The sequence below is a fragment of the Carettochelys insculpta genome, chromosome 10 (genome assembly GCF_033958435.1).
Source record: "Carettochelys insculpta isolate YL-2023 chromosome 10, ASM3395843v1, whole genome shotgun sequence".
NCBI classification, from domain to species: Eukaryota; Metazoa; Chordata; order Testudines; family Carettochelyidae; genus Carettochelys; species Carettochelys insculpta.
The window spans coordinates 46,447,131-46,464,719 of NC_134146.1; the positions used below are offsets into that span (position 1 = coordinate 46,447,131).

Genomic DNA, 17,589 nt, shown 5'->3' on the forward strand with positions numbered 1-17,589 from the left:
GTTTATTTAGCCCATGGCGTCTCCGCTGAGGCACTCAGCAAGGGTGTCAAACCTGATGGCAGGCGCTGGCTTCTGGAAAATGCATTGAGATTCGCTAACTCGCTTCACCTAGGCCACTGGGGGGAAGGATAGCTCAGTGGCTAGAGTATTGGCCTTGTCAACCCAGGGTTGTGAGCTCAGCCTTTGAGGGGGCCTGGGACAGGTTAGATTTAAAAAAAAAAACTGTCAGGGATGGTGATAGTTCCTGCTGTGAGGGCAGAGGACTGGCCTTGGTGACCTCTCCAGACCCCATCCAGCTCTGTGACATATGTATAACTCTATGTTTCACTACACAGTCACACTGAAATGACTTCTTGTCACTATTCCCAACAAGGCCAGAATGGAGCAGCTGACTTAGTGAAGCAAGGTTTTGTATCCCACTTCCAGTCCCCTCTGAGCCAGCCAATCCTCTGACAAGGGACTTTTAACCTTCAGGATGCAGTGAGGCAGGTAGAGAATTGCTCCAGATCCATTTTAGTATCTGCTTAATGCACAAGAGGTTACTTAGCCATTTAAATGGACAACAACCTGGCTACCTGTCACCTTGCTGACAGGTGACTGGATCAGAACCTGCTGGATGCCAACGAGCCCACATTCACCTATAATAGAGTTAGGGAGAAGGAAAGCCCAGCGTTTCCACCTCTTCTAATTCATAGGCTGTGCTGGGTTTGGGAAAAACCCTTCTGCCAATCCAGCATTTATGTCCGGGTTCAAGCATGTATATTCCACTGCCTCCTACTGGAACATGCTGGGCTTGTCTGTATGTGTGTCAGTTCCCTATACTGACTGTTCTAGGGAGTCTCCTCCTTTAGCTCAAGAAGTAGAAGCAAGAGTTCGAGAGACCAAGGATGAACAGATAGAGGAGGTGCAGAGACCGGTAGCACTTCCACAGGAGTGGCAGCACTGCTTCACTCCAAGACAGGCTAGATCTGCTTCAATATCCCAGCAAGCTGCTAGTTAAGTAAGCACAATTTATTCATTAGCGCTACACAGAGGCATCTTACCTTCCACAGGATCCTCCTCTGAGTTGATGTAAGTGAGGTGAGCAGTGACTCCCAGGGAGTACCCATTTGCACAAGCCTTTATGCATGAGCTCTTCAGAGGGAGAGCTGTCCACGTAGCTAGAGAATATAAGCCTGGCATGGTCACTAGGCACAGCTACCAGGTCCTGCCGGCCGGGGCTATGGAGAGAAGGTGAAAAAACACGAGCACTGACGTCTGCAGGCAAGAAGGCGAGCCGCTGAATGCTGTCTTTATCAGCGGAGGTTCAGAAGTCTTCCACAGACTCACTGTTGGGGTTTTCAGCCCAGACGGTAATGAAGTGGGGGTAATAAGTCAGCCACAAGATTAGAGTATTGCACAATGAAGCTAGTGATTTTACAATATTCTTCCTTCCTCAGTTCCTCCCCACCCCTCCACCCCACTTCTTGAGCTTCCATGATGCTTTGCTTTGATGCTTTCTATAATGCTTTGAACCTTCCCATCTTTTCTCTCTAACTCCCTCGTCTGGCCCCTTTCTCTATTACCCTGGACAATTCCACTATCGTCCAGCACTAGTGTCTGGGGAGATCCTTAAAACTCGTTTTGTCCCCACTTCTCCTTACATCTCAGTTCCAATCAGTTCTTGTCAGAGTAAACTCTTTCATATCCAGCATTCTATCGTCCGGAACTCTCAAATAACCAGGATTTTAACCATAAGTAAGTAGTAGTAATGTTTTCCCTAAGTACAGTACATTGAGAGTAAACATAAACAAATACAGAAAATACAGCATGAGTTTACAGCGGACAGTACCACTGGTTTTGGTAGATAAAGTACTTTGCATACATTTAGGTTTGTTTCTTAATATCTAATCTTGCTTTACTTTAGTGTTCAGTAACTCTCTGAGTTACACAGGGGTTGCGTTCCTTGCAACCCTGGGTGACTCAAAATCATGTAAGTTGGGGAAGGGAGACCCCTCCCTCCTCCTCCAGGCCCCTGTGAGCCTTGCACCAGGCACAGCAGCACCAGGTCACTTTCCAGGCTCCTGCTCAGCCGGGGGGGAGAGGGAGATGGGAGCCAGGCATGGCAGTGCCTCATCAGTTTCCCAGCTTCCCACTGCTTGCAGGAGCCTGGAAACTGACCGGGCACTGCTGCACCTGGCTCCCAGCTCCCTGGGTCTCAGGGGCTCCCGCCACCACCTTCCTCCTCTCTCCTCCTTCCTCCTCCAAGCCCCCAGGAGCCAGGCGCAACAGCGTCTGGTCAGGGAGCCAGGAAACTGACCAGGCACTAGTGCACCTGGCTTCCTGGAGGCTCAGAGGAGAAGGGAGTGGGGAAGATGCAGGTGCAGGGGGAATTCCCCCTGCCATCTCCTTCCTCCCAGCAGCAGCATCCCTCTGGCTTCCCCCAGCTGCAGGGCTGCTCCTTTCAGCACTCCACCGCCGGCTCCAGCGCTGAAAGAGGTAGACACGGGACTGGTCTTTTCAGCCCTCCACCGCCGGCTCCAGCACTTGGAGCTGGCAGTGGAGCACTGAAAGGAGCAGCCCCGCAGCTTCCCCCTGGCTTCCCCCAGCTGGGGGAAGCAGGCGGCTGGAGCCCAGGATTTCGATATTCACGTTAATAGGATTAGCGCCTGTCGAACTCACGTGAAGCGAGAATTTACTGTATTTCATTGCTAGGTGCACCTCTTTATTATCCAGAATATCTGAATATCTGGCAACCTCCAAGTCCCGGGGCTGCTGGATGTGAAAGCATATACTGTACTTTGTACTCCATAACTTCCCTCCTGTCCTTTCATCTCCAACCTACAACCTTTTTCTGGGCCTAGGTCCTCTCTCACCTCAGCTATTCCATCTTCTCCTCTCCAGCTTCCCTAAGGGCAGGTCTGTACTCGGCAGCCAAGTTGACTGTAAATACGCAATTCTAGCTATGGTGATTGCATAGCGAGAATTGACTTATCTGCAGTCGACTTACCTGGACATCTTCACTGAGAGAAGTTCACAGGAGAAAATCTCCCACTGACCTCCCTTCTCCTCGTGATATTGAGGAGTACAGGGGTTGACTGCTGAGCCCCAATAGTTCGATTTTGCTTGTCTCTACCAGGCTTGCAAAATCAACTCCAGAAAAATCAACTCTGACCAGGTCAATCTTCTGTGTAGTCTAGATGTACACTCAGGTTATCCTGCTTCTCTCTAATCTATCCAAAGAGTCATACCACATTCTCCTATCACACTCCCCAGCACCAAACCACCTTCTTTTCTGCTTTCAAATCCTTCTTCGCAACAGTTTTGTGGCACACCTTCCAATAAATGAGCATTGCATGATTTCTTCAGCATTTCAAGCTCACACCAGCACTCACTAGACTGGTTCTCTCAACACTGCATTTTCTGCATGTGAACTTTATTGCAAGACTGGTCCTTCTTCTATGGCTTTGTAGAAGGCTGAAGCATATGTACTGCTCCTTCTCCCAAAACAACCCCGAAGCAGAGATCCTGGGTAGGGACCTGAGGAAGGCAGGGTCCTGCTGCCAGGTGGAGCAGCCACACAGGGAGAGCTCACTGGCCACAACAGCAGCAGAGCTAAATAAGCCCACATGCCAAGCAGGGCCAGGATTCCCTCAGACCCAAATTCAGCTAAAATGCCAGTTCCTGTGGCCCAGGGGCATGGAATCTGACTATAGTCCCCGAGAGGGAAAAAATAACACAAGGACTGATTCTAAGCTTTGTTGGAATCGAATAGCCGGGTGCTTAGTCTCTGTTTATTTTTCCATATTAGCAGCTGCAAAGCACTCAGCCTAAAATTTCCAGTAAAACTAGTGTTGAAGGCTAAGATCCCCAGAGCAGGCCTATATAGACCCTGAAGGTAATACAAGATTCATCTGCTCCATGCTCTCTTCTGCTGTCTTTAGGAGCTGGACTTCAGGAGACACTAAACCATCCTTCGGCCTCAGAGCAGAATATCTGCTGTTCCCATCTCTGCCCACCACCCACAGAGGTTACCAGGGTAATGTATAAACAAGCAAGGGGGAAAAAAACACACTGTGTAGCTAGGATAAAATAGAGACTGGAGTCTCTGTTTGCAGGGGGATTAATAATTAACAACCAGGTCAACACTAAATCAGAGACCACAGTAGGGAAACAATTGTAGGAGGGAGGATGCAGCCCAGGACAACAAGGATCTCAGCAACACTATCAGGCACAGAGTCCTTCTGGGTATAGGAGCCCCCAGGCTATTCCCACCTTCTACCTGTGTTCACTTGCACCTTACTGAAAGGTTAAAGGCACCAGCTCATCCCTCAGGCCACCAAATTTTCCCATCCCATTACTACTTCCAGTTCCCCTTCTTGACTGAGAAACATTTCCAGAACTACTCTCCTGGTCCAAGGGTTTTCCTGAACTAGATGTGAAATGTAATGTTTATTTCCCCAACATGCCTCAAGACTCATGTGGAGGGACTGCCTGAACCAACAGGCCTCACTGCTCACAAGGAACGACTGTTTGGCCTCTCTTCCACCAACATCCCTCACTCATCATAAGAAAGAGACTGCTTAGTCCTGTAGTATGAAAAGGATTCTGGCTCCGTTTCCAACCAAAGCTGAACTTCTTCACAGCTGCAAGCGAATGGATCCCAAATTGGTCAAATCAACGTATTTCCATAAAACACCTGGATAATCTGTAATGCACCTTCCCTGAAAAGAGATGTCTTAGATCCCTCTTCTCCAGACACATGCAGGATTTAATCTTTGCTCATCCAGCCTGCCACATGCCCCACTCCTGATTCACCCAAAAGCAGAATGGCTAGAGACATAGCAGCATCTCCACCATGTGCCACAGATTTAGCTGCTCTGAGTGCAACAGGCTAAGGAAAAGGGCAAGGCCACATGGAAAAAAGCATCTGGTTTCATCTCACACCAGTGGCCTTCATCTCAGCACTTGCAGGCTTATGAGACAGACTCTGCCCACAGTTTTTGGAGTCAATGATGCATCTGCTTGGAGCACCTCATGCCACTTGGGAAATGGAGACACTAAAACAGAGGACCGACAGGCCCAAAACAAGTCTGAGGAGGCAGACATGCGATGAAGTCAATCACTGTTAAGAGGGAAGTACCTACAAAGGATGGGGAGGATGTCCTGAAGCTATACAGATGAGCATGAGAAAGTCTGTACAACTCAGGAAAATACAGATTATGGGAGATTGCCATCACCATGCCATCCACCTACACATGTCATAAACTGTAATTACCAGACAACTAGATTACACACGGATCCTAGCAGCCTGGGGTCATGAATCTTGGTAGCAATTCAGCCCTGGATATGGACCCTGCTGCACTCAGGAGATGGGAGTTTGATTCCCAATACTAGAGTCCTGGGGTGAAACCCTGGCTCCATTCAAGACAATATCAAAAGTCTCATTGACATCAGTGGGGCCAGGATTTCACCCTGACGTGCAGGTCCTAATGGGATCAGGGGTTGGTGGGTGAGCCCTGGCACTACTGTGGTACTGAAGTTTTAGGTATCATTAATATTGCTCTAAGGATGATCACACCAGGTTTGCATTAGACTGCTGGTGTGGTTGTAGAGCACAGTGGTTCTAACGGGGAACTGCTGGAGGAAAACGTCCTCTGCTCAAAGTGCCGGCTAGCCCAGGGAAGCCAGGCTGGTGAACGTCTGTTCTGACCCTGCCCCAGCTAGGATCCTGAGAGCGTTAGCAAAGAGAAAAATATGCACCAAGCAGACAATAGGAAGCTGCAGGGAGCTCAGACACATTTCACCTCCGAGCCATTCCACTTGTTCTCAAGACAGTGTGCTGAAGGCACAATCAGAGAGCCCGTTATTTGCCCGGCCTGACTGGCCAGAGCCCCATTTAGCTGTTTCCTGGGGACTTACCAGAGAGGCTGTACTGGCTGCTCTTTATCAACAGGCTTTACCTGAGTTCTATCAAAGTAAACAAGTCCCATCTGCCCCTCTCATGTTTTATGTAGGCTGCAGTAAGCCAGTTGGTAATGAATAAAAACAGAGCCACAGTCCGCACCCTGTCCTCCTCCTGCTACTCCCCCACCTGGAGACAAATGATCTGTGGCGGTGACTGAAAAGGCTATGGGTTCCTGCTGCTCTCTCCACAGCAGCCCCTGCAAGACAGGTCAGGTCCCCTTACCTGAGCAAGGTGTCAGCCCCTTACTCGTATTCTGAACTGTCTGTCACACAGCACAGAGGGCAGCACCACTTACTAGCTCTTCCTGTCTCCTATCCCACACCTGCTTGTCACCTCTGCCCATGGGAGCTCCAGTTAATATCTAGCTGGCACAGGTAAGAGAGTTGTAATGTAAAGAGCCAGCATCCCTGCTATGGATCAACTGATTCAGAATCCAGGGAAACAAGCTGCGTGTTGGGAAACGGCCAGAGGTGAGTGGTTGGCAGCATCTGATGTAGATATTTAGAGAAAAGGGCCAAATCCAGGCCTAGTGTAAGGAGGTGGAAATCCACTGAAGACAACACAGTTAAATCTATTTAAACCAGATCTGATTTTGGCCCAAAGTGTCTGTGAGATCAGGCAGAGACAATGAAGTATACAATACTTTAGCTTTCTTCATACATAGCTCTCAGAACATTTATTAAGACTCACAATGTCCCTGAGAGATTATTTCTATTGTACTTTTAAAAATGAATAATAACTTAACATTTCTGTGGCTTCCTTTCACGTTAATGGATCCCAAAGGACTTGGCTGATTGTATTCTAGGTAGGGTGATGTGAATAGCTAGGAATGCTCAACGCTTACATTCTGAAGGCTCATTTTCAGACGTTTACAACTTTGTCCAAGTTTTCTGTGGTCTGCTGAATTTCAGCATGTACATTTCTGTCTGATTTTCCCAAGTTATAATCATTTTGCACACGAAAAGGGTTTTCTCTGCAATATGATAAAGCTAACAATCTGTCAATGTTTCATTTGTACTGTATGCAGGCAAACTCAGTGGAAAGTTCCACTAAAGAGACAATCTCACCTCATTACGGTCAACTGTACATGCAGGTGTAAGAAAGCAAAGCAGGAAATCAAACTGAAATCCATGGTGTGTGGGGGATATTGTCTGTGAGGGGAGATGTAGAGTTAATGAAGCCAGGGCTTATACCTCATTAATTTCACAGGACAGAGCTTTTGAACACTGTTTAAAAATTCAATGTGTACAATAGAGGGGCTTTATTCACTGTAAAAAAAATAGGAAATTTCACACAAAAGGGTTTGATTTTCAGCTGATGAAAATCAGGGCAGCATGTCAGTTTATATCAGTTGAAGAGTTGTTCCATACTCTTTAATTATATGATTACATACTTGTACTTCCCCCAGCCCCCGTCTCATTTGTGACCAGGGTGGGCATGGAACGAAGCAAGAGAACACAGGACCCAAATGTCGTTTGCTGCTGAAGTTTTATAGCAGGTAACAAATTAATCCATGAGCCACAGAACCACTTCCTAGCTCGCTGCAAGGGTTGGAAGATGAGCAGTGCATGGGCCCAGAGGCCATAAACTGAATGAAAAGGATAAGAATAAATACTGAACAGCTGCCTTGTTTGCTGAGCAACGACTGTCTAGTACACTGTGTGAGGCAGGGATCCTGCAGAAAAGCTGTACGTATAATTACAGGTTATCATAAGGCAGGCGCACAGAGGAGCAGAACAAAAGTTGTGCAAACAGCCTAACTTTGAAGGCTTCACTTTGCAACCTTAACACTCTTTTCTTTTTAAAGTAGGCTATATCGGGGCGCTAGAACAACTCACATAGTGGGGTTGCTAACAGCCACTGAACCAAACTGTAAACCCTGGATGTAATTAGAGATCTGAAATGGTTGTCTGGCTAAATGATAGCACTGAACCAGTTAACAGTTTTAACTCAGGTCCAGCTGCCTGGCCCTGCCACAGCCTTGGCTGTGGAATCCAGTTCCTCGGCTGTGGGATCCAGCTGCTAGCCTGGATGCTGCCAGGGTCCTGCCTCCTGGTCCCACCACAGCCAGAGCTGGCTGCTGCCAGTGTTAACTGGCAAGAGCCAGTTAACTAGTAAGCACACTGGTAAGGGTCGCACTTACCAGTTAACATCCCTAGATGTAATGGAAACCACTTCAAGCCAAGGAGTGCAGCAGCTCTGGGATATACAGGTCTCACCTCCTAAAACCAGTACCCTCTGGTCCCGCCACATCTGTGGGAGCAGTCAGTGGATGGAGTCGCACTCCCCAGCAGCCGCCTGGGGGGGCAGCCCAGGCCAGAGCTGGCATTCACCGGCAGCATGGCAGGAGGGCAGCGCAGGGATGGGGCCGGAGCCCCCTGTGGCAGCATAGGCCAGGGCTGGAGTCCAGCCACCCCCCACAGCTGCTAGGCGAGCAGCCCAGTGTGAGTGTGGGACCAGGAAGGATGCTTGCTGGGCTAGCAGGCCCCAGGCAGGGGATGTCCCTGGTCCGGCAAGTTCTCTTGTTAAGGACTGGTCAGGTCCCAACCATGCCAGACCACAGAGATGCAACCGGAATAGAAAAATTGCAAAACTCACCGGTGATAACACTCCCGCCCATGGGATGAAATGAACCACTGTTTAACAGTATCTCGCAGCAATGCATAATAGTTTAGGGCAGGGCATGAACAGAATGTTATTGTCCAGCTGACTCTGGGGGCACAATCTGGGGAGAGAGAATGTAATCACACACGCTGGAAGTTAGCCTGTCAAACCCCAGTTCATGCAAAACCAGCTGCAGGATCCTTACTGAACATAGGTGGTCAGGACTCCACAACCAAAAGATGGCACCTCCAGAAGCACCACAGCCTCTACCATTAACTACAGCAGACTTTTACCTCCTATCTACCTTCTGCTACTAGTTACAGCCTCCTTTTTATTGGAGCTGTCTCTCAGTCGAGCTTCAGGGGCTAAAAGCTACACTGAGCCACCAGAGGGATCCCACAGTTTTGAGCATGTGTGCCAATACTGAGGCCCACAGGGAGAGAAAACTTCCTTCACAACTCAGGATAGGGGCCCCCAGGTCTGGTATGGACACAAGTTATCCCTCTTGTCCCTAACGAAGTCTGTTTCCACCCAGCCCAAGTTCAGATGTTTGCACATCAGCCCAGATTCCCTAAGGTATTTATGCCCCCATGAAAGCTCATTACCTAATAAATAAATTTGTTAGTCTTTAAGACGACATTAGAGCATTAGGAGGAGCATTTCAAGCAGATCCAGAGAAGTGGTTGTTCTCCTCTATTCAGCACTGGTGAGGCCACATCTTAAATTCTGTGTCCAGTTTTGGGCCCCCCGGTACGAAAAGGATGTGGATGTGCTGGAGCAGGTTCAGCAGAAGGCAACAAAAATGATAAAGGGGCTGGAGCACATGACCTATGAAGAGAGACGGAGGGATTTGGGCTTGTTTAGTTTACAGAATAGAAGACTTAGAGGTGATTTAATAGCAGCCTTCAGCTTCCTGAAGGGGAGCTCTAAGGAGGAGGGTGAGAAACTGTTCTCAGTGGTGTCAGATGGCAGAACAAGGAGCAATGGTCTGAAGTTAAAGAGGGAGAGGTGCAGGTTGGATATTGGGAAAAACTACTTCACCAGGAGGGTGGTGAAGCACTGGAATGCGTTGCCTAGAGAGGTGGTGGATTCTCCATTCCTAGGGGTTTTTAAGTCCCAGCTCGACAAGGTCATGGCTGGGATGATTTAGTTGGGGTTGATCCTGCTTGAAGCAGGGGGCTGGACTAGATGACCTCCTGAGGTCCCTTCCAGCCCTGTGATTCTATCATTGTATACAACTAATTTCCACTGGTATCAATGGGAGTCAGACACCTGCAGACCTCTGAGGATTTCGGCCACAAAGGGTGTGTCTACATGGGCACAAATCTTCAAAATAGCCATGCTAATGGCCATGTCAGAGATTACTAATCAGGCGCCGAATTGAATATTCGGCACCTCATTAGCTTTAGGACGCTTCCGGCCGTGGCGGTTCGAAAGCCCCGCTTTCGAAAGCGTGCAGCTCGGCACAGCTACACGGGGGTCCTTTTCAAAAGGACCCCACACCTTTCGAAATCGCCTTATTCCGATCACTGATCAGAATAAGGCGATTTCGAAAGGGGCAGGTCCTTTCGAAAAGGACCCCCGTATAGCCACGCCGAGCCGCGCGCTTTCGAAAGCGGGGCTTTCTAAGTGCCGCATCCGGAAGCGTCCTAATGCTAATGAGGTGCTGAATATTCAATTCGGCGCCTCATTAGTAATCTTCAAAATATGGCTATTTCGAAGACTTGCGCTCGTGTACACACAGCCAAAGTGCTCATTTTTGTCTTCTAATCTCTAGTTGTCTCTCCCTCAACTGCACTCAGCACTGCCGGTGTCAGAGACCCACCTGAAAATAAAGGAGGACTTGCCTTCCCTAGCAGTGTTCGACATCAGTTCCCTCTCCTGCTTTGCACCAGGCAATATCTTATGAAATCCACAAATCACCAGGTCAGGGCTGAGCATACAGGCGTGGATGGCAGGATCAAACCAACCCTGATGCATGAAACAAAACACTTTGAGGCAAAACAAGGGCTAGGTAAATGTGTAGGCAGCAGTGAGTGAACACAAAAAATTGTCTATACTTGCAAGAAGTGAGCATATGTATTCTAGTTTCCCTTGCTGAGGGCTGGACAATGGGTAGGAGTCAGGCAGAGTGAGGTAGCTTGGGGAAGAGAATTTTCCTGGACACACTACGATGAGGACATTAGGCTAAGTATGGATTATCCCTGACCCCTTTATGTTCTTCACAAAGACAACAGTCACCAGATTTCAAAGAGGCAGTGCCACTAGTGACTGACAATGCTCTCTACCCCACCACAACACTTTCCTGCTTGTGTCCACAGCCACGTCTTACTGGCAAAGACGGAAGCTGTCGCAAAAGGTAAAATAAGAAATGCAGCCCTTAGTCTACCGAGACAGAGTCACCTGCACCCACAAATTAATATACATCCTGAGCATTAAAAATGGGCTCTCCTGCTGCCACCCATAGGAGTTCCATCTGTTCCCAACCACATTGTTCAGGTGGGCAGGAAAAAATGTCATGTTAACCAAGCATCAGACACAAACCCGCACAGGCAGTGAGCGGAGCAGGCGAGGGGGTTCCTTGCCTTCCCTGAAGTCACAGGTAAAAAATACAAAGGTTTACAACAATAATCAAATGCCAGGAAAGAGAGAGAACTTTCTTTCCAGCCTACCATCAAAGCTGCTCATTCACATCATGCTGCGGAGCCCCAAACTCAGTACCTCTTAACAAAGGCACCCCAAACCACTCTGGCCACTTCTCAGCAACATCTGATGAGCCAAAGCAGTGCTGTATGGAGAGGCACCACATGCCTCAGATAGTGGGGATGTGCACAGTGCAGACCGGGGAACATTTGCTAATATACTATAGAGTATTATCATAAATAATTAACACGACACTTGTCAAACGCTTAAGTGCAGGTCAGTCTCCAATGCTGCAGCCTTGGCGGGAGGGTTATTTCTTTGTGTCCGTTTGCTTTCTTGCTAATTCAGAAAATGTGTCACCAGTCTGCAAGGAATCTCCCAATCATCAGCCAAGAAAAACACATGAAAGCAGAAGTCGCCCCCTGCCCTCGTTTAGGAGGTTATTGGCCACAATTTACCCCCAGAGGGAGGGAGTCTGAAAAAGGTCTCACATCCATTCTCCCATGGCCAGACCTTGTTTAACCCCTCCCCAGGTCCTGCTCTGCAAAGTTGCCTGGCAGGACTGAGTGTGAAGCACTTACCAGGAGGATGACACAGACGCTGCAGTTCCAACTCGCCCAGCTTCAGAGGAATCAGAAATAAATAAGGAGGAGGAATGAAATCAGCCCCGTTCTGGATGGTGTCCTGCCAGGGACACACACCAAAAGCCTGGTCTTTCCTGCCACCCAAACTCTTATTTCTCCTCTTGGGAGGGAAATGATGGGTTCCCTCCCCAGCCTGCTCTCTCCCTCTCTTTCTCTCTGCAGCAGACTCCCTCTCTCTCTGGCACTAGCTTTCTCAGTACGGTAGCTACATCTCTCCCTCCTCAGTGCCAGAAGTAAGGGAGCTGAGCAGCTCCAAGCCCAGCCTAATTAAAGGGCCATACGCACTGGTCTGGCTGCAACTGGGAGAGCATGGAGCCTCCTCCGCATGTGCTGTCTTGTTTCTCAGGGGGATGGTGAGCCTTGGCTGAGGTATCTGAGGGACAGGCAGAAAAGCAGTAGGCAGCTCCAGACTTACATGCACAACAAGCAGATTAAGGCAGAGGCAAGCCTGATCCTTTTGATCCTCATCTGCAGGCCCAGGTCAGAAGTGTCAGGACAAATGCCTGTTAAGCAGTAAGGTGAAATCCCAACACATTACTCGTGTGCAGACACCAGAGAGCCCAGTCCCACCCAGGACTCATTTACCAACTTTCCTGGCCCGTGGTCCCGGCATGACACTGCCACCCACTAAAACCCTTCAACTCAACAGGCTGAACTCTCTTATCTAACTATACCAGCCCCATATTTCAGAGGCAAGAATCCAGACAAGCCCTATCAAAGTAGCAACACATAGCCTTGTGTTACAATCCCAGAAGTAGGTCTCAGCTCCTTCAGAAATCCCCATCATTGCAAAGCTGCACTGTAACTAATGGCAGCCAGTATCTCCAGATTTAAAAAAAATAAAACATCATAAGCTGTTTGAAGAAAACTTAGTTCAACAGAATTGTGTCTTGGCAAGAAACTAGCAATAGTTGGGGTTACAAAATCCTCATTTTTTATTGTCCTGTCATTATGGCCCCCACTTCCCTATTGTTGATACTGGGCCATTTCCACCTTGCTGAATAGACCCTTGTCAGCTCTGGCCCTCCCTCTTACTGTGACCCCACTCTTTAAACACCCCTCTGAAACCACCCCCCCACTCATGCATCTGATGAAGTGGGTCTTTGCCCATGAAAGCTCCAAAATATGTTAGTCTATAAGGTACCACAAGACTTCTTGTTGTTCTCGAAGCTACAGACTAACACGCCTACCTCTCTGACACTTCCCTATTGTTTATCCGTATAATCTCTGTCTGAGTTTAACTGTTTCTGTCCGTTATAGAATTAATTTTGCTAGGTGTAAATCAATTCAGGTGGTGGGGCATGACTGGTGAGATAATTCAGCAACAATATGTGAGAACTGGTTGGTAAGTTTTAGTAAAATAATTGGCTTAGATGCAGCTAAGCAGGACTCAAATTTTACTTCATAAACTGGGTTCAAAAGGAAGTTCTTTGGGAACCGACTACAGGACGCAGCTCCAAGATCAGAGCTGCTAGACCTCAATTCTGTACCAGTGACATCATGCAGAAACTGGAGTCTCCCATTTGGACCCGATTCTGACTGGCCGTCAGGAAAAGTTCATCTCTCATTGGGAATGGTGAGCATTGTATGCTTAGCGCATACGTTCTGCTTGTTGGTGATTGTTAACTAACAGAGATTGAGAGGGATATTGTTACTGTGTAAGGTTCTTTCATTGATAAAAGACCCCATGAACCCACAGAGTGTAAGATTAGACTTGAACCCACAGACGGGTGAGTGTCGACGTGGAGAAGGTTTGCCCTCGGAATGGGTAAGGGTGCATGCCTATAGCGAGAATGTTACGTCGGAACCCAAGAAACAGGTACAGATGGGTTTCCCCCAGAGTGTGTGAGTGACAGAGAATTTTGTGAAGGTAACATCTTGGAAGAATCTGATACTGGCACTTTGGGGCTAGATCAGGGTCAGCAACCTTTCCAAGGTGGAGTGCCACCATTTGACCTCTATGTACGGTCCCAGTGCTGGTGATACTTTTAAAAGTCACTAATAGTCCTACTTACAACAGCTTCACTAATAAATACATTAAGATGGCGAGCTCTACCACTTAGATAGTATTAGCCGGTCTTTTGTTAATCCACAGGCAGCATGGCTTTGAGCCAGCTACCAGCTGCATGGGGGCGGAAGGGCTGGGCTGACCTTCCACCTCACATGCCTACGAAAATCGGCTCACACGCCACTCTCGGCACCCGTGCTCAGGGTTGTTGAGCCCTGGGCTAGACGAACCATTAGTCTGACCCAATACAGGCATTCTTATGTTCTTATGAGATTGGGTTCTCTCTAAAGATTAGTATCAGAGTGGTAGCCATGTTAGTCCGTGTCTACAAAAACAAGAAGAAGTCCTGTGGCACCTTATAGACTAACAGATTTCTTGGAACATAAGCTGTCTTGGCAAAACTCGCTCATCGGATGCATCTCAGGAAGTGGGTCTTTGCCCAGGAAAGCTTATCAGTAGCTAATGTGGAGGTGTGAACATCAAGAATAGAGAAACTCCACATTAGTTACTGATAATGGGCCACATCCTCCCTGACTGAACTGACTTGATTTCTCCTCTTGATGTTCGCAGCTCCACTTTAACTGCTGATAATGGGCCGCATCCTCCCTGACTGAACAGAGCTTATCAGCTCTGGCCTCTCCTTAACTGAGACTCCCTCTTTAAACCCTCCTCTGGAACCCCCCACTCATGCATCTGCCGAAGTGAGTCTTTGCCCATGAAAGCTTATGCCCCAAAATATCTGTTAGTCTATAAGGCACCACAGGACTTCTTGGTTTTGAATGTAGGCCTTCTACAGGTGACACTCCATCCCAACCTGAGCATGCAGCAGGGAGGGAAAACAGTGTGCAGCCCCAGCCGGCGTATAGGGAAGAGGAAGGGACGGAAGTGCCCAGTCCCCCGAGAGCTGGCAGCATGGTCCCAGCCTTGGCAGGGCTGAATCCCAGAGGGAGACACACTGAAAGGGGGCAGGTGGCTGGGAGCAGAGCATGGATGGGGCCAAAGTCACAGTAAATCCAAGGTGGATACTTTAGCATAAGGAAATTCTGTAGTACATATTCTGGGATCATGGTCCATTAACACCTCTGCAGTCAGAGGACAAAAAGAAGGGGTTAGTAGGTTACAGGCTGTTGTAATACAGCTACTGATCATGGTGGAACAGAATGGCTCCACCTCGTCCACTCTTGATTGTGCTAAATTTTTATTACACCTGCTCCTGTCCTATCTGAACGGTGCTGAAGTGGGATGTCCCCTTAGTTTTTCATCTGAATTGTGCCAGAGGCAGAACAAAGGAGGTTGTATGTGCTCAGCAGCCACTGTAGGAACATGCCTTCTTGAGTGGCTGGACTTCCCTCCGGTCCACAGATTTTTAATCAGGGAAGCAAATCTCTCACAGCTGCTGCTAGACTCCCATGGCAACTGTTATTGCCTTTTGACATTAAGCAACGAAAAGTGAAATTGACAAGGATCTGCTAATCTGCTGCTTTCCTGAAAGGGATACGGTGTTCTCCAGAGCTCACCTGGCTGCCGCAGCCAGGAATCCAGAGGAGTGGAGAACAGGGTAATCCTGCAACAGCTGGTAGTTTAGAAAATAGGCTTCACCATACTGGTCAACTTCCTAACAGCACCCCCTGGAGAGATGCAAACAACCTTAAAAAGGGGTTGGAATATTTTGAAATAAAGAATTGTCTAATATTGACACTGAGAGTTAATACATTTGATCCAGAGCAAAATTTCACTTGTTCCAGCCTGGCTCTATGCAACAAGATTAGACACACACAACCCCATCCCAACCCACTGAGGAAACAAAGACTGATCCCAGAATTTCCCCCTGTAGAAGGCCCTTATACTCGAAAATGTTTGCTTTAGCCACATAAATGCTGATGCATAAACTTTTTCATATGCAGCGAGCAAGGACCCAGCCTGCTTTCCAACAGGGAGCAAGCCTTCCACAGACAAAAGGGATTTTTACTCTTCCTTCTCTTTGCCAAGGACTAAGGGCAGCAGCAAGCTCTTTTAGAAGGGGAGCATCTCTGTGCTACTGCTATATATTCAACAGGGCATAGTCAGTCACCACCCTCTAACAGAGGGCTACTCTTAAAGGACCTCAGGTCTGCCTGTTCCGCTAAGGGCTCTGCTATTTGCCTATATTTGAGTGAGTGACTCCCTCTAGTGGCAAATGTCAGTTACACCCATGAAAAAACAAGTCCTGTGGCACCTTATAGACTTCACAGATATTTTGGAACATAAGCTTTTGTGGGCCCACAAAAATAGTTGGGCTTCTGCTCCAAAATATCTGTTAGTCTATAAAGTGCCACCGGACGTCTTGTTTGGGAAGATACAGACTAACACAGCTACCTCGCTCATACTTGTCACCCAGTCAAAAGGCTCTAGCACCCAGCCAATGTCTACAGTTCTACCCTGGCTGTTCTGCTTGAGCAAGGAGACCCTGCAGCTGGTAGCGACTTGGCATCAACCTTAGGCAGGGTGAGCTTCAGCCCAGGGACTCCTCTCCACCAGCACTAATGCATACAGGCCCTGCTGACCTTGCAGTGCTACGGAGGATCCTCAGCACAGGGCTGGACGGCAAGAAAATGAGGAATTTGTCTCGTACCACTCCCTCTCCCCCGCCCTGGGTTTCTCCTGCCCCATCAGCTTTGCCGTCACACTGCCCACCTCGCTTTGGTCCTCTTCACTCTGAGCACCCTCACTCTGCCCCCCCAGGTGGGACCCATCAGCTTTGGAAATGTTTCATCCCACACCTGATATCCCAGCTATCCCCCCACCTCCCCACCACAGCCTCTCCCACCCCGGGCCTCTGCCAACCGTGTGTCACAGTTCTCAACCGCCCCTTCCCCGTGACACGTTCCCCCTGTCTCTCTCCCAATGTGCCTGCCCTGTCCCTGGGCCACGGCCCTCGCTGCCCCAACCCGCCCCTGTCCGCTGCCCCCCCCCCGTCCACCCTACACTTGTGCCACGGCTCCTCCCCCAACGCTCCCGTCCCTGCGTCAGAGCTCCTCCCTCCCAGCCCCACCCCCACTCTGTCCGCGTGCCACGGCCCCTCCCTCCCCAACCCCACCCCCACTCTGTCCGCGTGCCACGGCCCCTCCCTCCCCAACCCCACCCCCACTCTGTCCGCGTGCCAGGGCCCCTCCCTCCCCCCCCCCCAACTCCACCCCCACCCTGTCCGCGAGTCACGGCCCCTCCCTCCCCAACCCCACCCCCACTCTGTCCCTGTGCTACAGCCCCTCCCTCCCCCCCCAACTCCACCCCCACCCTGTCCGCGAGCCACGGCCCCTCCCTCCCCAACTCCACCCCCACCCTGTCCGCGAGCCACGGCCCCTCCCTCCCCAACCCCACCCCCACTCCGTCCCTGTGCTACAGCCCCTCCCTCCCCAACCCCACCCCCACCCTGTCCGCGAGCCACGGCCCCTCCCTCCCCAACCCCCCCCCCGTCCTTGTGCCACGGCCCCTCCTTCCCCAGCCCCCCCCACTCTGTCCCTGTGCTACAGCCCCTCCCTCCCCAATCCCACCCCCACTCTGTCCCTGTGCTACAGCCCCTCCGCAACCCCCCCTCCCTGTCCGCGAGCCATGGCCCCTCCCTCCCTGTCCCTGTGGCACGGCCCCTCCCTCCCCAACCACCCACCCCCCCGTCCTTGTGCCACGGCTCCTCCCTCCCCAACCGCCCCCCCGTTCCTGAGTCACGGCCTCTCCCTTTTCCAACCCACTTTCCCCAACCCTGGGTC

The 17,589-nt window shown here is 49.7% G+C and overlaps 1 protein-coding gene across 1 annotated transcript in view; it reads right to left on the minus strand.

Moving 5' to 3' along the window:
- The window catches only part of VWA5B2 (von Willebrand factor A domain containing 5B2), a 42,550-nt gene extending 41,368 nt beyond the window's left edge, over nt 1-1,182 (minus strand). Inside the window, exon 1 of the mRNA XM_075004139.1 lies at nt 1,044-1,182. Within this exon, the coding sequence (XP_074860240.1) occupies nt 1,044-1,182 (139 nt within the window). The remainder of the gene's footprint in view (nt 1-1,043) is intronic.
- Nucleotides 1,183-17,589: the final 16,407 nt, after the last annotated feature.